The 20,942-nt window shown below is 44.5% G+C and overlaps 1 protein-coding gene across 1 annotated transcript in view; it reads right to left on the bottom strand.

The window, feature by feature from the left end:
* Positions 1-20,942, bottom strand: part of LOC141219424 (ragulator complex protein LAMTOR3-like) — a 45,816-nt gene that overhangs the window by 23,952 nt on the left and 922 nt on the right. The window contains exon 2 of the mRNA XM_073666138.1: positions 3,672-3,736. Coding sequence (XP_073522239.1) covers positions 3,672-3,736 — 65 coding nt within the window. The remainder of the gene's footprint in view (positions 1-3,671; positions 3,737-20,942) is intronic.

Below are 20,942 nucleotides of genomic sequence, written 5' to 3'. Positions count from 1 at the left end.
GCCACCATTTCGGAAACTAGACCCCTTAGGGAACTTATCTAGATGTGTGGTGAGCATCTTGCACCCCCAGCTGCTTCACAGAAGTTTATAATATTGAGCCGTAAAAATAAAATTTTCACATTTTTCCCACAAAAAATGTTTTTCATTCCCTAATTTTGTATTATCATAAGGGTAACAGGATAAATTGCACCATGAAATTTGTTGTACAATTTCTCCTGAGTACGCTGATACCCCATAAGTGGGGGAAAACCACTGCTTTGGTGTACGGCAGGGTTCGGAAGAGAAAGGAGCGCTATGTTGGCTGGGATAGGCAGCAGACACCATGTCACATTTGAAGAATCGCTGACATGCCAAAACAGCAGAAACCCCCACAAGTGACCCCATTTTGTAAACTACACCTCTTAAGGAATTCATCTAGGGAAGTAGTGAGTATTTTTTAATTTTTAAATTTATACCATTGGGCAGTGAAAAAAGCATAATTATATTTTTACCACAAAAAAATGTTTTACCCTCAGATTTTACATTTTCACACAGGGCAATGGGTAAAAATGGTGCCGAAATGTGTCACACAATTTCTTCTAAAAGTGGCAATACCCCATATGTGGCTGTATCGTACCGCTCAGCCATACGGCGAGATCTGGGGGGGACGGAGTGCTATTTGACAATTGGAGAACAAATTATTGTAGAATAGGCATTTAGATTTGGGAGCACAAAGTTTTCTGAATTTCTTTTGGGGGGCAAGAGCCATTTTGCTTTTCCAGAGCCTTTCTGCTACCAGTAACTTGGAAGTCCCTTATATTTTTAACAGATGAAGGACCTGAGTGGGGACTAGCTTTTTTTGAGGACTGAGTTGAAGCTTTTATTGGGAACATTTTACGTAACATTTATCCGGCGCTCTAGGCTGAGCACTTACATTGGGGTTTCCATCTAAATTTCCAAGTGATGTAATTCAGATGAAACCCCTGCGGGATCCATTCACTGTAATGAGGCAGCAGAGTTACTCTGGACTCCGTCTGGCCTCTGTTTAGCGGTGTCCTTTTTCTCAGAAGTGCACAAAACTGTGGCCAACCGCACTTTTATGCACGCCTAAAACAAATGACACCGTGGGATCACAGGCCAGATGGCATCCACAGTGGCCTATATCTGCCTCATTACAGGGAATCTTCCATCATGGGTTCCGGCTGAATCACATATTTCAGAGATTTACACAGAAACTCTGGTGTAAGTGCTCAGCGCAGAGCGCAGGATAAATGTGAGCAGAGTCTTACTGCGATCTTTGGGAGACATAATAAACAAATCAGTAGCAGGTGAAGAATTGGTTTTATTTATTTTTTACGCCGTTCCTAGTGTGATATAACTGATTAGATTACTTTATTCTTCGGGTCGGTGCGATTACAGAGATACCAGATTTATATCGGGTTTTTATGAGTGACAGCTGTCACATACTAAAAGACGCTTTTTTTTGTAAAATCTACTTTTTGCATCGGCATATTTTGAGAGCTATAATTTTTCCATATTTCGGCCGACAGAGTCATGTGATGGCTTCTTTTTTGCGGGACAAGTTGACATTTTTATTGGCACCATTTTTGGGTACGTGACATTCCGTTTTTTGGGAGGTAAAATTAACAAAAACAAACAATTCAGGAATTGTTTTTTGAGGGTTTTTTTTATGCCGTTCAGCGTGTGGTAAAAGTGATCAGGCAGCGTTATTCTTCGGGTCAGTATGTTTACAGCGATACTACACTTACTGTATTTTTTTTTATGTTTTGGCGCTTTTACACAATAAAACAATTTTATAGAAAAAAATATTTTTTTGCATTGCTTTATTCTGAGCACTATAACTTTTTTATTTTTCGGCTGATGGAGCTGTATGGCGGCTTTTTTTTTGCGAAACAAGATGACGTTTTCAACGGTACCATTTTTATTTCTATTTTGTTTTTGATCGCATTTTTTTCCACTTTTTGTTTGGCGATATGATGAAAAAGCATATTTTTTTGCTCCGTTTTTTATTTATTTTTATTACGGTGTGCACAGAAGGAGTTAATTAGTGTGACAGTTTTATAGCTCGGGTTGTTTCGGACGTGGCGATACCAAATATGTGTACTTTTTTTGGTTTTGTAAAAATATACGGATTTATTGGTTTAATATTTTATTTATTTATTTTTATTTATTTTGTGATTTTTTTTTAACAGTTTAAAAACTTTTTTTAAACTTTTTTTTAGATTTTTACTTAGTCCCTGTATGGGACATTAATTTTTATTTTTCTGATCACTGATCTCATGTAATGTAATAGACATGTATTACATTACATGAGATTTTCGCTGACTGTTTCACAATCAGTCTCCTGCCTGGCTTCAGCTGCAGGCTGAGTCAGGCAGGACACCATATATGGCAGATCTGGAGGCGGTCATGTGACCTCCAGCTGCCATAGCAACCCCAGGTCCTGGAAGGTATCAGGGGTCTTCAGAAAGGTAAGTAAGACGACCCTCTCTCCTCCTTCTATCTTCTATATGCCGCGATCACTATAGATCGCGGCATATAGAACATAGCAAAGGGTTAACATCACTGGGACCTGATCCAATCAGGTCCCGATGATGTCCCCTGTCAGAGCTAACGCTCTGCACCGGAATCGCAGCGCTTGCAGGACCCTGGGGGTCCTGAGCGCTGCGAGACCACCCACCGTTTTTAAACGTCGGCGCTGCACAGAGCCCAGCAAGCGCCGACGTTTATCTACAGTGGGCGGTCGGGAACCGGTTAAGGGGGATAAAAGGTAAGTAAACAGCGTTCAGTCCAGAGTGATGAATTCCAAAAGACAAAGTTTATTCCGCCATCACATAACGTTTCGACCTGTTATAGGTCTTTATCAAGTATATACAAAGACATACAGGGATACTGATCCCCTTTAAGGAAAATCAATGGCCAGAACCCTTTAAATTCCCCTTAAATGGTCCAAAACTGAAACTGTGGGAACAATATAATCCACTTAGGGTTCAGCAAATTTACAGTCAAGGGTTTGATAAAATTATCTACACCCTTGTGTCTCCAGAAAGCATAGCGTACGTTCACGTGCTGAAAATGCCGACCAGTGCTGGAGTGAGCAGAGGTCCGCAGCTTGTGACACTCCTGCTGTAGTGAAACTACAGGTCCCAGCAGACTGACGGTCTCTCATCAAGTTATGCTGGGAGCCGCAGTTTCACAAATAGTGCTAGAGGATCCATGTCAGAAATATGAGGCTGCCACTAGGGTTTCTCCCACAAATATGTAATCGGACGTGGAGCAGATCTGCACGTGGATGAGCCATATTCTCTATCTGTGAACATACTACTCCTTCACTCAGATTCTAAGTGGTTCTGCAGCGCATCTGTGCAGAGCAAGCTGTCCATCAAAATCTGGGCCGGGTTTACAGCCGTCGCCCCTGATATAGCGAGCGGTGCTGTGATCCAAGACTGTAGCCGCTCCGTGCACAACGATCAGTGAAGGCCGGCGGCTGCAGGGAGGAAAGAAGTTAATTTTCTCCTGGTACCTACACTATCAATAAGGCGGCCGGGCAGCATTGTAACAATATTTATCTGCAGATTAACCCTATACCTGCAGGTACATAGCATTTTCCAAGGTGACAGGTTCCCTTTAATAAAGAGAAAATGGATAGAGCCGCATTAGTCCGTACTCACGGTGGAAGCCTCCTGACAACTTCTTGAAGAACACTTTCCACATTTGTTCCAAGCTTCCCCGACATCTAATAGAAATAAACAGAGAAATGAATTTCTTAATACAGTTTAGAACTCGGCTACAACGAATCAGAAGAAATGAAACCTGTTTGAAGCTGACAAGCAATCAAGCCCCTCCGTAAGCCACACAGAACATGGCTACTTATGTCATCTGCAGGTGATTAAAGGAACCTGTCATGCTGAAATGGTATAAGATCTGTAGGGGGGTGTTGTAGAGCAGAGAAGTTGATCAGACTGATAGACATATCTGTGGGAAGAGAGTCAGCAAAACTGGCATTTTATGCAGTGAAAAGTCCTGCCGTTTGTACACTAGTCCAGTGGGCGGTCCTACTAAGTGATTGACAGTTCCTTGTATGACCATGCAGGCAAAGATAGCTGTCAATCACTAGTAGGACCGCCCACTGGACTCATCTGTACAAACAGCAGGATTCCACTGAATAAATTGATACAGGAAAAACATCTATCTTTGTACCGTATTAGCCAGTAGATAGAAGAGTATTTAGATTTGAGAGTCCTCAGTGGTTGATACCATCTTTTCCGTTAGCCATTAAAAGGTAACAAATTGCAAGCTTTCCAGACTACTCAGGTCTCAGGTCTGCCTGATGAAGAAGCCTGAGTAGTCTGGAAAGCTTGCAATTTGTTACCATCTTTTCAGTTAGCCATTAAAGGTATCAACCACTGAGGACTCTCAAATCTAATGAATAAATTACAATTTATACTGAATCTTCTCCCACAAACCTATATATCGTTCTGCTCAGTTTCTCAGGGATAAAACCTGTACATCTGAATGGGGCTTTAATGTTGTTATTACAATCATGTAACCGCAGATCACAAAATCTTTCATATGATCATTTTTTTAACACCTAAAACCCCAATGGATATTTATGTTTACTAAAGGATTCCTTTCCCATTCTTTTGGCAGCTCTTCTTTAGGTATGGACACAGACCGGCATCCGGCATAAAGACATCTGGAGACTTTTCCTTTTTCTGTGATATTGGATAATCTTCTTCATTTCTAACGCTTTAAATCTTTCAAATTCTTTCTGAAAAATGTATCATAAAGGGACTTTCTCAGGTCAGTTTTGCTTGTGGTTGTGTTACCATTATTTGTGCCAAATGTATCAAAGTGTTGCACAATGTTTGATAAATGTTTATGTAGCACTTCCATCTATCTTTATTTATTTTACTCACTTATAAAGCGCCATTAATTTCACAGCACTTTACAGACATTATCATCACTGCCCCCATCGGGGCTCACAATCTACATTCCCTATCAGTATGTCTTTGGAGTGTGGGAGAAAACCGGAGAACCCGGAGGAAACCCACGCAAACGCAGGGAGAACATACAAACTTCTTGCAGATGTCGTCCTTGGTGGGATTTGAACCCAGGATCCCAGTGCTGCAAAACAACAATGCTAACCACTGAGCCACTGTGTATCTTTATCCACTTTTAACGTCACCCGTCGTTCTTAGACCTGTGTGGCTTACCAAGCCCAATTTCTAAAAGTTGCAAGAGTGCTGTAAAATAGGAAGCTGCACATTTTTGCGCAAAAATTATGCGTCACAAAAGTTTTTTGCTTTTTTTTAACACCAAAAATTGATGTCAATTCCTCGCTACATTGCCCCTTTTCCAGCCACATTTTGTAGAAAAAAATAAAAAGACAAGGTACAGACAGCGGAGTTAAATTTGCCTACAGGAATGATTTTGATCTGGAGCGCATCGTACCCGGATACAGTCACTAGCGGGAACGTCAAACATCTTCTCAATTTGTTTCTCCACCCTTTCCAGATCTGCTTTCTTCAAGTCTATCTAAAAGCAAAAGTATAAATACTAATTATTTATCAAAGCTGGACAACATCTAGAAACCATATAAGAAAACTGGCTTAAAATATAGTGTGAACAAGAGTTTAGGGAGAGATGTACAACTGGCACTGGCCTATAAAAGGGATTGTGTAATCGTACAAAACTAGCAAAAATGTAAAGCGCCTGGAAAACAAGGAACGTGCAATTTACCTCTTAGTAAAAATCCTATGCTTTCTCAAGAACAGAGGAATTTTAATTTCATAATTTTTTAATCAAATAATTTTTATTGAAAAACTCAAACTACAAATATTCCATGTTTCAAATAACATACATGACATAGTAATTCCATAGTAAAAATATGAACAAAGTATCTGAACTTCAATTCCCATAACCCACCCTAAACCCAAATCCCAACACTCCAGAGAGAACCATTTTCAGAGCAGTTCTAGAATAACGGACTATAGCATTCGTAGAAGGGGAAGAAGATAAAAAAGTGACTAACAAAGGGGTAGCAGCGTTTTAATGTTATCATTTACTGCTTGATGCCTGAGCCGGGGAGTGCACACTTGAAAACTGTTGCAGGCTGCTGTAATCACAGGACACAAGCAAACAGCATGGCATTTCCTATCAGCAGGGAGGAAGTAAAGGGAACAGTAATGAAAGTCTCCTCCTGCTCCGCTCCATATTGAAATGAATAGTGTGCATCCTACAAATGAGATGCATACAGCAAACAATTGATTTTCCATACATAGGTTTTGAGTTGACCACTGGATATACACATGTGTATAACTAATTACCAGAACTGGAAATCGAAAAAAAAGACGAGCAAGTTTGGGGTGAATCCAGCCTTCATTACTGCACAGCCGCTCAGAGGGATCGGTACTAGGAACAGCAGGAGTGCCGGCGATGTTCACAGATTTACCTGCTGCGGGACTGAAGGAGTCTGATCGTGCTCAGCTCGAAGCTTTTTACCTTGTTTACGACAGGAATAATTGAAAGCTGTGCTTCAAAGGCGAGGAAGAAGTTTGCCACCGTCTATTAGAAAATAGACAAACTTAGGATAGAAACAATATGAACATATACCCTGCTATAAGTAAGTAAAAAGCAATAGGAAATATATATAATATAGGGTACTTAGTAAACATGTTGTTTGATTAAAAAAAAGGCATCCCACCAGCACCAAGGTGTACCCAGTCAGTTATGTGAAGTATATAATAAAATACACTTTAGTACAATATTAGTATCTTGTCCCTTTAAATCTGCAGCTACTTCTGTCACCATGGTAACTGCATTCATACTCGGCCAATAGGATTGCTCGGTTTGAATTTGAAGAAAAAAAAAAAAAGTTCTATATGGTCAGTTTGTTCCATCTCATCTGAGTGTGAAGACAGACACCTGCGATCAGCGAGATTATAGGTATAAGACGTGATATAATATAACGGACGGAGCCACATCCCATCACACGCACTCAGCGACCACAACTGACAGGAATCAGCACATTTATCAGAGGAGAAGTCATTATTCCCCAACACATGATAAGTGACAACTTCTAGATCTGCTGGGAACCCAACTAATCCCTGCTAGTACCTCCCCGGACCACCGCTCCATTCATTCTCTATGCAGGAGAAAGCGGAGTACAGCGCCCCCCATAGAGAATGAACGGACCGGCGGTTGAACATTTGCACTTCGCTCACTTCTATCTATAAGTGCTGTTCTGCTGATTGGGTCATAGCGGCCAAACCCACCGATCTAAGAGTCATCACCTATCCAGAGATCAGTGAGAACTTGTTCCAACTAGACATCCCCTTTAATTGAAGAGATCACATATCTAACAGCCAATCCTATTCATTCCCAATCTTCCCTGTGCCCAGTAATGCCCCTGGGTATATCGCCAATATGAGCCAATCACCAAACCCTCTGCTGACTGTTCCCCATGTTTTATAGATTTTGGATACGTTTCTACAAGAGAAGATCTCAGCGGCCACCATGGGGATGGGTTACTCTGCCAGCGATGGAGCAGGTAGTATCCACCAGCCTGTGATATCTCACCTTCCTCCATATTCTGCTGTTACATGCGTTTCTTCAGCTTTACCTCTTCCCAACAGAACCAATTGATGTTTTTTTTCTGTTTTTTCCTTGGCTTTTTCCAAGGGCTATAACTTTTTCATGTCTGTCCACATAGTGTGAGGTCTTGTTATTTTGCAGGACGAGCGGTACTTATAAATCCCACCATTCATTTACCACATAGTACTAGAAAACGGAGAAAAAAGTCCAAGTGCAGTAAAAGTGCGAGGAAAAAAAAAGCCTGACACTGTTTTTCTGGGAAGGGTTTTAACAGCGTACATAGTGTGGTGAAAATGACCTGGTAATAGGATCCTACTCCTCAGTGTGATTACAGCAAGACCAAACTTCTCCAATAGTTTTGGCAAAAGAAAAAAACTTATTTTTGATGGTGTCACCATTTTTTCTGAGACCCGTAACATTTTCGTTTTTCGGGTTGATGGAGCTGTGTGGGGGCTTATTTTTTGAAGGGCAAGAGGACTTTATTGATAACATTTTGGGACACATATGACATGGTCATCGCTTCTTACAGGATTTTCTGTAGTATTGTGGCGAACGAAAAAAATGTAATTTTGTCTTTTTGAATTTTTTTCTGTGTTCACTGATCGTTTGTTTTTTATATTTGGATAGATTGTATTTCTCTGAAAGAGACCATACCACAAATGTGTATATTTTTATTATCTTTATTTTTAGTGGGAGGTGAGCTGAACGTGTGGGGTTTTAATATTTTAAACTTTTTTTATTTTTTTTAATTTTCACTGCATTTGTATACATTATCTGATTGCTTGTGCTATATACAGCGATACCACAGTAATGCTCCATATAGCAAAATCACGGTCTTCTTTACAGCCCAAATGAAGCTTTATGATGACAGGCACGGAGGCTTCAGCAGACCCCCGGATGTCATAGCAGTCCATCTGCACCCTGTGATCGCGTCACAGGAGCGCCGGTGGGCGCATGGAACGATGCGACCCAATGCCGGTGCACTGTTAATGCTGCTGTTAGTGATTGACAGCAGCACTGAACAGGTTAACAGTGGTGGGCAGATCTTCGCTCCACTCGCAGCTCTTAGAGGCAGGTCCTGGTTGTTTGTCACAGCCATTATCTGCCATGTACGGGGAGAGCTGACTCTGCTCCATACACCCGCTACTGACTTATACCATACACGTACGGCAGATGTTGGTAAGGAGTTAAAGCGGTTGTCCAGATTTGGGGTCATTTGTTTTTTTTACTTTAATGCAAGTATTTGGGGCTAAAATTGATTTCTGTAATTGAGTTTCATTAAAAATGTTGCCTTCTGTAGCATCTGTGCTGCACTGTCTATTCCTGGCTGCAAAATTAGCTAACTGAGAATCTATCAGTGAGCTCCTTCTGACAGTCTTAAGGAGGATCATTTGTGGCCTGCTGGAGGTCATTTTGCAGGGCTCTGGCAGTGCTCCTCCTGTTCCTCCTTGCACAAAGGCGGAGGTAGCGGTCCTGCTGCTGGGTTGTTGCCCTCCTACGGCCCCCCTCCATGTCTCCTGGTGTACTGGCCTGTCTCCTGGTAGCGTCTCCAGCCTCTGAACACTACGCTGACAGACACAGCAAACCTCGTTGCCACAGCTCTCACTGATGAGCCATCTTGGATGAGCTGCACTACCTGAGCATCTTCTGTGGATTGTAGAGTCCGTCTCATGCTACCACGAGTGTGAAAGCACAACCAACATTCAAAAGTGACCAAAGCATCAGCCAGAAAGCATTGGTACTGAGATGTGGCCTGTGGTCCCCACCTGCAGAACCACTCCTTTATTGAGGGTGTCTTGATAATTGCCAATAATTTCCATCTATTGTCTATTCCATTTGGACAACAGCATGTGAAATTGATCGTCAATCAGTGTTGTTTCCTAAGTGGACAGTTTGATTTCAGAGAAGTTTGATTTACTTGGAGTTATATTCTGTTGTTTAAGTGTTCCCTTTATGTTTTGAGCAGTGTACATAAAAAAATTACTGCAGCTTTAATGCTATTTATTACGTCTCAGGTAACTGTGACTAACTATACAGCATCAAAAATACCAAAAAGCTTAAATCTCCAATGGAAGCCAATAGCACCAGTGAGAACACGGCATAAGCGTAATCCAAAGGAAGAGGGGGACATTATTCACTCCAGTTTGCTGCGGCCCCTCGGGAGTATAGGTTGCTGCACGGTAGTCTGCATTCTGTGTAAAACAGGAAAAACACTTTTACTTAGCGGGATGAGGTCAGTAATGGCGCTCTGTCAGTTGAGGGTTGCGTTTCCTGAGAAGAGGACAGAAGAGGACAGAAGAGGACAGAAGAGGACAGAAGAGGACAGAAGAGGACAGAAGAGGACAGAAGAGGACAGAAGAGGACAGAAGAGGACAGAAGAGGACAGAAGAGGACAGAAGAGGACAGAAGAGGACAGAAGAGGACAGAAGAGGACAGAAGAGGACAGAAGAGGACAGAAGAGGACAGAAGAGGACAGAAGAGGACAGAAGAGGACAGAAGAGGACAGAAGAGGACAGAAGAGGACAGAAGAGGACAGAAGAGGACAGAAGAGGACAGAAGAGGACAGAAGAGGACAGAAGAGGACAGAAGAGGACAGAAGAGGACAGAAGAGGACAGAAGAGGACAGAAGAGGACAGAAGAGGACAGAAGAGGACAGAAGAGGACAGAAGAGGACAGAAGAGGACAGAAGAGGACAGAAGAGGACAGAAGAGGACAGAAGAGGACAGAAGAGGACAGAAGAGGACAGAAGAGGACAGAAGAGGACAGAAGAGGACAGAAGAGGACAGAAGAGGACAGAAGAGGACAGAAGAGGACAGAAGAGGACAGAAGAGGACAGAAGAGGACAGAAGAGGACAGAAGAGGACAGAAGAGGACAGAAGAGGACAGAAGAGGACAGAAGAGGACAGAAGAGGACAGAAGAGGACAGAAGAGGACAGAAGAGGACAGAAGAGGACAGAAGAGGACAGAAGAGGACAGAAGAGGACAGAAGAGGACAGAAGAGGACAGAAGAGGACAGAAGAGGACAGAAGAGGACAGAAGAGGACAGAAGAGGACAGAAGAGGACAGAAGAGGACAGAAGAGGACAGAAGAGGACAGAAGAGGACAGAAGAGGACAGAAGAGGACAGAAGAGGACAGAAGAGGACAGAAGAGGACAGAAGAGGACAGAAGAGGACAGAAGAGGACAGAAGAGGACAGAAGAGGACAGAAGAGGACAGAAGAGGACAGAAGAGGACAGAAGAGGACAGAAGAGGACAGAAGAGGACAGAAGAGGACAGAAGAGGACAGAAGAGGACAGAAGAGGACAGAAGAGGACAGAAGAGGACAGAAGAGGACAGAAGAGGACAGAAGAGGACAGAAGAGGACAGAAGAGGACAGAAGAGGACAGAAGAGGACAGAAGAGGACAGAAGAGGACAGAAGAGGACAGAAGAGGACAGAAGAGGACAGAAGAGGACAGAAGAGGACAGAAGAGGACAGAAGAGGACAGAAGAGGACAGAAGAGGACAGAAGAGGACAGAAGAGGACAGAAGAGGACAGAAGAGGACAGAAGAGGACAGAAGAGGACAGAAGAGGACAGAAGAGGACAGAAGAGGACAGAAGAGGACAGAAGAGGACAGAAGAGGACAGAAGAGGACAGAAGAGGACAGAAGAGGACAGAAGAGGACAGAAGAGGACAGAAGAGGACAGAAGAGGACAGAAGAGGACAGAAGAGGACAGAAGAGGACAGAAGAGGACAGAAGAGGACAGAAGAGGACAGAAGAGGACAGAAGAGGACAGAAGAGGACAGAAGAGGACAGAAGAGGACAGAAGAGGACAGAAGAGGACAGAAGAGGACAGAAGAGGACAGAAGAGGACAGAAGAGGACAGAAGAGGACAGAAGAGGACAGAAGAGGACAGAAGAGGACAGAAGAGGACAGAAGAGGACAGAAGAGGACAGAAGAGGACAGAAGAGGACAGAAGAGGACAGAAGAGGACAGAAGAGGACAGAAGAGGACAGAAGAGGACAGAAGAGGACAGAAGAGGACAGAAGAGGACAGAAGAGGACAGAAGAGGACAGAAGAGGACAGAAGAGGACAGAAGAGGACAGAAGAGGACAGAAGAGGACAGAAGAGGACAGAAGAGGACAGAAGAGGACAGAAGAGGACAGAAGAGGACAGAAGAGGACAGAAGAGGACAGAAGAGGACAGAAGAGGACAGAAGAGGACAGAAGAGGACAGAAGAGGACAGAAGAGGACAGAAGAGGACAGAAGAGGACAGAAGAGGACAGAAGAGGACAGAAGAGGACAGAAGAGGACAGAAGAGGACAGAAGAGGACAGAAGAGGACAGAAGAGGACAGAAGAGGACAGAAGAGGACAGAAGAGGACAGAAGAGGACAGAAGAGGACAGAAGAGGACAGAAGAGGACAGAAGAGGACAGAAGAGGACAGAAGAGGACAGAAGAGGACAGAAGAGGACAGAAGAGGACAGAAGAGGACAGAAGAGGACAGAAGAGGACAGAAGAGGACAGAAGAGGACAGAAGAGGACAGAAGAGGACAGAAGAGGACAGAAGAGGACAGAAGAGGACAGAAGAGGACAGAAGAGGACAGAAGAGGACAGAAGAGGACAGAAGAGGACAGAAGAGGACAGAAGAGGACAGAAGAGGACAGAAGAGGACAGAAGAGGACAGAAGAGGACAGAAGAGGACAGAAGAGGACAGAAGAGGACAGAAGAGGACAGAAGAGGACAGAAGAGGACAGAAGAGGACAGAAGAGGACAGAAGAGGACAGAAGAGGACAGAAGAGGACAGAAGAGGACAGAAGAGGACAGAAGAGGACAGAAGAGGACAGAAGAGGACAGAAGAGGACAGAAGAGGACAGAAGAGGACAGAAGAGGACAGAAGAGGACAGAAGAGGACAGAAGAGGACAGAAGAGGACAGAAGAGGACAGAAGAGGACAGAAGAGGACAGAAGAGGACAGAAGAGGACAGAAGAGGACAGAAGAGGACAGAAGAGGACAGAAGAGGACAGAAGAGGACAGAAGAGGACAGAAGAGGACAGAAGAGGACAGAAGAGGACAGAAGAGGACAGAAGAGGACAGAAGAGGACAGAAGAGGACAGAAGAGGACAGAAGAGGACAGAAGAGGACAGAAGAGGACAGAAGAGGACAGAAGAGGACAGAAGAGGACAGAAGAGGACAGAAGAGGACAGAAGAGGACAGAAGAGGACAGAAGAGGACAGAAGAGGACAGAAGAGGACAGAAGAGGACAGAAGAGGACAGAAGAGGACAGAAGAGGACAGAAGAGGACAGAAGAGGACAGAAGAGGACAGAAGAGGACAGAAGAGGACAGAAGAGGACAGAAGAGGACAGAAGAGGACAGAAGAGGACAGAAGAGGACAGAAGAGGACAGAAGAGGACAGAAGAGGACAGAAGAGGACAGAAGAGGACAGAAGAGGACAGAAGAGGACACAACAATCGATCCTACAACATAAAGGAAGAAGCAGAACAACATCTGCCATTACATCAAAAGGTATTTGAGAGGAAAGAGGAACACCATGTGGACCATCCTGCTGGGACCTCTCTGCCGATATCATCATACGGCAATACCGGCTGGTAAGTAGAAATCCACCAAAGTAATAATAGCAGGATAGTAGTAATCTAGAGGTAGTATATCAGTATTAGTGTAATTTGAGTAATACTACTAGTGATAATAGTAAGAAAGTAATAAAATAACAGTAGTAATAGTAGTAGGTAGAATAACAGTGTGATCCAGGGTTCTAGGACTGATCGCCTTTTCTCGGGGTCAAGAAGGAATTTTTCCGCTGTGACACAAATTGACTGAAGGTGTCCTGAGGTTTTTGCCTTCTTTTGGATCAACACTGTAGGTATAGGGTAGTATTAGTAGTAATAGGAAAGAAGAATAATACCGTAATAAGATAGCAGGTTATTATTATTAATAATAAATATAAACTAGTTATATCTATAGAAAGAACAAAGAGTAAATAAAAATAATTATAGACGTAGTTCAATCAATACTGTAATATTAAATAGTTATAGAAAAATTAGAGTAGTACTTTAATAAGAAAGCAGGACATAAGACAAAATATATAAAAAAAATTATATTAAAAACTGTAGAAGTACATTTAGTACAGCAATAGTAATTACATAACTAGTAACATAATTAGGTTTGATCCAGGGTTCTAGGACTGATCGTCTTTTCTCGGGGTCAAGAAGGACTTTTTCCCCTGTAACACAAATTGGCTGAAGGTGTCCTGGGTTTTTTGCCTTCTTCTGGATCAACACTGTAGGTATAGGGCAGTATTAGTAGTGATAGGAAAGAAGAATAATACTGTAATAACATAGCACAATGTTAATAATAACCATCTCAAATATTTAGATTTATAAAAACAAATTAAAATAACTCCAGTAGTACAATAATTAGCGTAATATTATATAACTTGTAATAATATTATTAGGTTTGATCCAGGGTCCTAGGACTGATCGCCTTTTCCATAGGTCAAGAAGGATTTTTTTCCCCTAGGAAACATATTGGCGTTAGGTGTCCTGGGGTTTTTGCCTACTTCTGGATCAACAGCTTTAGGCAAAGGGATTTTAGTAATACCATTATTAGAATCACAAGTATAATAAAAAAAAATTAATTAAATTTTTTTAATTAGTGTTATAACAGTTACAATTAATTGCATTATTGAAATAATAATAAGTAGTAAAAATGGTGGTAATAATAATACAAAAAACTAGTCCCAGTTACTAAGTTAGTGTAGTGTTAGTGTAGGGACCCATCTGAAGAGGTCGCCTTGACGTTGGCAGATGGGCTCGCACAATTTGCTCAAAATGTGCGCTAAGAACCTCATATTTCTATGTATAGGAGATCTAGCAGTAATTCCATTCAGGAGATAGATATCTGTGTACACACACACTTTGTTATATAATTTTGTGCAGCACACAGTGCAGGGATACAGGTACAGGGCGAGAGTGTTACAGTGATATTATAACTCGGCCTAAAGGATAAAATGCTGATAACTACAGATCCTGGAAACACATCCGAAACTAGACCTTGTAAGTAACTGGTTCCCAGCTAGTGGTGAATATGTACAGGGCAGTCTGGTACCAAGACCCGCTCTATAGGACACATTATCATCAGGCAGGTCCTGTCAGGGTTCTTACAAGATCGGCGGCAGAAGTGTGGCTGTATAACACAGTCCTGCTCCAGCCACCGACAGTGGAGCCAACCCGGATCCTGGCAGCTTAATCCACTGTATGACACAGTAGGGGGCTTCCACAGCATTTAGGCACTTTAGACAGGAGAGGGAGGCGCGATCATGGTGCTGATGAGTTTCTATGGCAGCCGAGATCTAACAATGGACCCCATGACGGCCATCTTACTGCTCCTATTAGACCCCGGCTGAGGAAAGGTCTATGAGGACACCGGTCAGACTTATGTCGCCTGCTCTGCACATATTAGAAATGCCTAGGGCTGATTAGTTTGCCATTTGTAAATCTGATCCAGCAGTGCTGGGCTACCACTGACGTGATCAGGGCTATTGAGCTCCTAGATTGGGCAGAGGAGCTCAGTCTTCAGCAGGAGCTGGCCGAGGAGAGCGGAGCAACTTGCATGGGGCTGCTGCACAAGAAGTAACTCAAAAGGTGGAGATTTACCCGGAGACGTGGTGCCCGGGCTGTGATCTGCTGTGCAGGCTGCATAGACGATGCCTCCTAGGACCCGAACTTCACCCCTAACAGGCACAGTAGAGCTCGGACCGACAAGTTCTTTTGCATTGGAGGAGAGACCCTTTTCGATATCTGACCAGGTCCCCTGGGCTCCCCACCCTCTGGGACTCGCATCTGTGGTAATTGTGCTAGCGACCCCAAGTACCCAGGGAACCCCTCGAGATTGGTGGCAGGATGAGCCCAACCTCTATAAAGATTTTACTGACCGGGGTGATAAGGACATCGTCCCTTCCAAGTGCCCTTAAGAGAAACTTCATTATGTATCAGATCCCACTGTAAAACCCTGGAATGGTATTGTGCTCACAGAACCCACGATATCAGGGTACCCAACAGGTACATTGCACCTCCAAGGGACATGACCGAATTTGCTATGGCTTTCTTCACCTGGCCCCTCATTTATTGTATTTTAGCTTCCGGGAGGTAGCACTCTTGAGATTCGCAATCCCCAAAAACTGCTGAACTGTCGAGTAATCTGGATCGTGTGCTCGCGATTCCAGACGAAATCCATGACAGTGATGGCAGGGTGAGATATTGCGTGATCTCCCCGGTGTCGTCTCTGAGGAATCCCTGACGCTGCGCATTAAAAAGAATATTGCACAGTGACAAGATCCTGCTGAGCAACTGAGTTAGAATTGACACATGCGCAGAGTAGCAGGGACTAGCCCATCCCCTGAAACAGGCATCACTGATGACGCTTCATTCAGGGTGGGGAAAGAGGCAGCAGCAGGGACCGCAGCCTCTGCTCCCTGATCACGTCCGTCTTCATATCCCAGGATGCACTGGGGATTTTCAAACTAAATGTTATCAAACAGGAAGTTGGTAAAAAAAAACAAATGAATACACACATACAAACACACCCCAGTTAGATAAATTTAGATTAACTTTTAATTAAAGTATATTAGAAAAGCAATTACCGTATTTTTCGGACTATAAGACGCACCGGACCATAAGACGCACCTAGGTTTTAGAGGAGGGAAAAAAAAAATAAAAATTAAGCAAAAAATTGTTCATGATGCACTTTTAAGGGGGAGGGGGTCTTCTGGTATAGGGGTAATACCCAATTCTGACAATATCCCCTATCCTGGTATATATGCCCAACCCCCTTCCTTTTATACGTGGCCATCATCCCCGTCCAGGTACGCACGGCGGCCATCATCCCCGTCCAGGTACGCACGGCACCCCTCATCCCCATCCTGGTATGTATGGCCCCCTCATCTTTATCCTGTTTTGTATGGCCCCCTCATCCATACCCTAATATGCATGGTCCCCCTAATCCCCATCAGGCTGCACATAAAAAAAAAAAAAATAAACACTTATACTCACCTTTCTTCTCTCTCCATGTGAGCCGCACGTCACTGCCATGCGCGGCTCACATGGAGAGATCAGCTGCCGGAAGTCACTGCTCCCCACGCCGGGTCTGTGTGCGCGGGGAGCAGTGACTTCTCTCCTTCATAGCCGGCACACAGCTTGGCCGCGCTGCGGCTCCTGCCGGGCTATAGCGTGTGCCCGCTTATTAAAAGGCATGAATATTCACCCCCTCCCCACGCCCATGAGCGTGGAGAGAGGTTGAATATTCATGCCCTTTAACAGCGGGCACAGGCGATTCCGGCAGCAGCAGGAGCCGCAGCGCGGCTACACTGTGTGCTGCTATTAAGGAGCAGTGAATATTCATTTTCTTTAGCAGCAGGGACAGTGTAGGCTGCACCGCTGCCTCCTGTGCCCCGCTCCTCCACAGCTACCACTCCCCTCACACCCCACAATCTATAATATAACCGGGGATGCGGGTCTCTGTCCAAAGCCTCGATAGACTGCGCATGCATGACGCGCAGTCTGGCTCCAGACAGAAGACCGCATCCAGCAGTTACAGGTAAGAGGTGTATGGCGTCAGAGATCGCGGTTGTGTGTAGGCACTGAACGCACACTGCGATCTCCGGCGCCATACTTACCTGACCGGGAAGAGCGTTGCCGTGGCGCCTCTCTTCAGCGGAGACCGGGGGCAGAGTGAGACGTTGGATCGGCGCGTGCGCATAGCGCTATCCGGCGCCATTTTTATGAAGACACATTTACAGTGTGTCTTCAGCAAATTGGCGCCGGTCGGCGCTGTGCTCTGTCGCCGCACTCCTCCCCCGGCCTCCGGCAGAACAGGACGCTGCAGAGCTGGAGTACAGAGAAGAAAGGTGAGTATAACTGTTTATTTTTTTGGGGATGTGTGTATAGTGGGGGGGGATTAGGGAAGCCACGCATTCCGGGATTGGGGATGAGGGGAGCCACGCATACCGGGATTGGGGATGAGGGGAGCCACGCATACCGGGATTGGGGATGAGGGGAGCCACGCATACCGGGATTGGGGATGAGGGGAGCCACGCATACCGGGATAGGATGGCGGGGGCAGCACAAATACCAGGAGGGGGATACATACATATACACACACACACACACACACACACACACACACACACACACACACACACTAAAAAACGCACCCCCCATTTTCCTCCAAAATTTTGGAGGAAAAAAAGTGCGTCTTATAGTCCGAAAAATACGGTAGATTATTAAATTAAATAGAGATTTAGGATTAAATCAGTGTAGGGTACGGACAACCCCTTTAATGTTAATTGAAATCAAAACAGTTCCCCGTTGTATTAATAAGGCAGTGATTCCAACTGTATTACCACTGGGAGATCCCCAACTCACACTCCTATTTCCCGAGTGTCTTCCACGCCAAGCTTGGTTATGGAGGCTTTGGATTACCATCCATACTGTTCAGCACAGATCATACTTCTTAGGTCTTCATCGATCCCCCAGAACACAGCCCTGCATTACCGCGTCCTTCAGGCTTTGTCCAATTATTTTCTCCAAATTTGTTTGCCGATCAGTGGCAAGAGGCTGTTGAGCTACTCAATCTCCTTGTTCCTTTGGAAAATTGGCACACTCTTGCATATAACAGTAGAGAATGGCCAAATCTTACGGAGACACTGGTAGATCGCAACGAAACATGGAGAGAGCAGATGTTCAGCAGTGAACTTGGAGTCTCCCTCCTCTATGAAGCTTTGCCGTACACATCTGACTTACTCGTGAGGATTTCTTGTAATTCACATGTGCAAAAATAGTTCAATCCACAACTAAAATGCTTGAACCAACTCGTGGAAAACTGGATAAAGATAGATAAAAGGCACATTACCTGTGGGTAGCCCAAGTGTGAAGTAATTGTCAGGTCCAGGATTGAACTGGGCGATGCGATTACTTATGTATTTTGCTGCCTGTTCGCTGGCCAGGGCATAGTCATCAAGAATCACCAGCCGCATGATTGTGCCCACAAGCTCTCGCCTGGCAGCATGTGGCTAACAAACTGAAAAGAGAAGCGACACACAAGATAAGAGGTGACAATAATATACAAAAGAGGTAACACAATAATACACAGTCGTCAAGTTTGGAGACTGAAACACATTCTGGCTTTCATAAAGTTTGCTGCTTCAGTTTTTATAGTGTCAATTTGCATTAACTGTAGATTGTTATGAAGAATGATCAGATGAATTGTTAAAAAAAAAAAAAAAAAAAAAAAAATGCATATTAATTTTTTCCCAAGGAAATTACTTAACCACAAAACCCCCATTTCCACAGTCATGCTTACTGAATTACAAGAGCAGGCTGGTGCTTCAAATCATGGTCTTCTGATTACCTTCAAGGAAACATGTGCAGTCATCATTGCTTTGCAGGCAAGGACATTGCTGCTTGTAAGATTGCCCCTAGATCAACCATTTATCGGGTCATTAAGAATTTAGTCTGCGGTGCATCATATACGTGCTGTGACGGATCAGCTCTTGGGTAGGCGCAGGTTCACACAGGAATGCAGTCCGCAGGTTTCAAAACAAACTGGTGGTTTATTAAATGTCCATAAACCAACCAGGAAAACAAAACATAACAGCTCTTTCAGCTGCTCGTAAAACTCGGCCCTTCAATCCGGGCCCACTAACTCCATCACCAAAGCTTGGCACTTCGGGGACACATACCTCCCGTCCACGACCTGTCCGGCAGCAACCTTACACCCCCCCCCCCTCTGCCCAAAGCAGGGGGGGCTTGGCACCTTCTGCCACCATACAATAGATACACAAAAGGTATAACGCAGTGTTTCCCAAACCCCATCCTCACAGACCCCACAGGTCATATTTTCAGGATCTCCTTAGTATTACACAGGTGATTGAAGTGTCATCAAGGCATCAGGAATTCTCTCACCTGTGTAATACTAAAGAGATTCTGAAAACATGACCTATGGGGGTCCGTAAGGATGAGGTTTGGGAAACACTGCTATAACAGAACAAAACTAAAAATAACCAGTCCATAAAGCACGGCATCAGCCGTTTAAATGTAGTGCTTTTCTCTGCCTCCAGCAGACTGAGCAGCACATGCAAGGTTTGCTCACCTTGCACAACACACAGCACCACTGAGACAGGCGCAGCTGTCTTAAATCAGGCCTTCCAAGACCTGGACTGGCCTTCCAAGACCTGGACTGGAGGTAAGTGAGCAGCTGTTTCCCCCCAACTCTTTCAGCTGCTCTTGAAACCCGGCCCTTTAATCCGGGCCCATTAACTCCCTCCCAGCACTATGTGTTCTGGAGCCTGCTTCTCCATGTCCTACATCACCGAAGTTTGGTACTTCGGGGACACATACCTCCCGTCCACGACCTGTCTGGCAGCCACCTTACATTGTGTTGCACTGAGTTAGACCAGAATTGAACCAGAAGATAACTGAAGGTAACTGCACAGCCAGAGTAAAAAATGTTTCTCTTTGTTTTCACTCTCACCCCTATAGTCCTACACGTTCTACTAACCCTTCTCATCCCTACACCTAGTAATGAACTGGTCATCTCTCCCTCCATCTCACCTCCTCCTCAGATCTGTTCCTCAACATACAATCCTCTGTCTCCAAACACAGACAGCCACCTCACGCTCTCTCCTGCTGCTCCTCACTGCTGGCGATATCTCTCCAAATCATGGCCCTCCTCACCACATCCCCACAGTCACTTCTACCTCTCATCCACAATCTATCAAATTTCCACAACCTTTCTAACCCTATACCCATTGCCCATCCCCCGCTTCCCCAATCCCACTAACAGGAGCTCTATGGAACGCTCTCCATCTGCAACAAACTTTCCTACATCCATGACCTTTTCATTACTAACAAACTTTCCTTCCTTGGCATCAATGGTACCTGACTCACCCCCTCTGACATGGCGTCTCCAGCTGCACTTTCATACGTTGGATTCCACCTTTCCCACACCCCATCAGCAAGCATGGCAAAGGAGTTTGTTTTCTCCTGTCAGATAACTGTACTCTGCTGCCCGACTAATCCACCTGTCACCCCCGCTATTCCCTGGCCTCTCCCCTCTGTCAATCCCTTCGCTGGCTCCCCATTATCCAGAGACTCCAGTTGAAAACCCTAACCATGACATACCAAGCCATCCACAACCTGTCTCCTCCATATAACCGTGACTTAGTGTCCCGGTACTTACCTGCACGCAACCTCCAATCATCACAAGATCTCCTTCTCTACTCCTCTCTTATCTCCTCTTCCCACAATCGCACGCAAGATTTCTCCCATGCATCCCCCTACTCTAGAACTCG

This window comes from Phyllobates terribilis, unplaced genomic scaffold, assembly GCF_046119375.1.
Source record: "Phyllobates terribilis strain yellow unplaced genomic scaffold, ASM4611937v1 Scaffold_272__1_contigs__length_2551015, whole genome shotgun sequence".
Classification (NCBI taxonomy): domain Eukaryota; kingdom Metazoa; phylum Chordata; class Amphibia; order Anura; family Dendrobatidae; genus Phyllobates; species Phyllobates terribilis.
The sequence above is the reverse complement of the archived record's forward strand: the minus strand, read 5'-3'. Positions and strand labels throughout refer to the sequence as shown.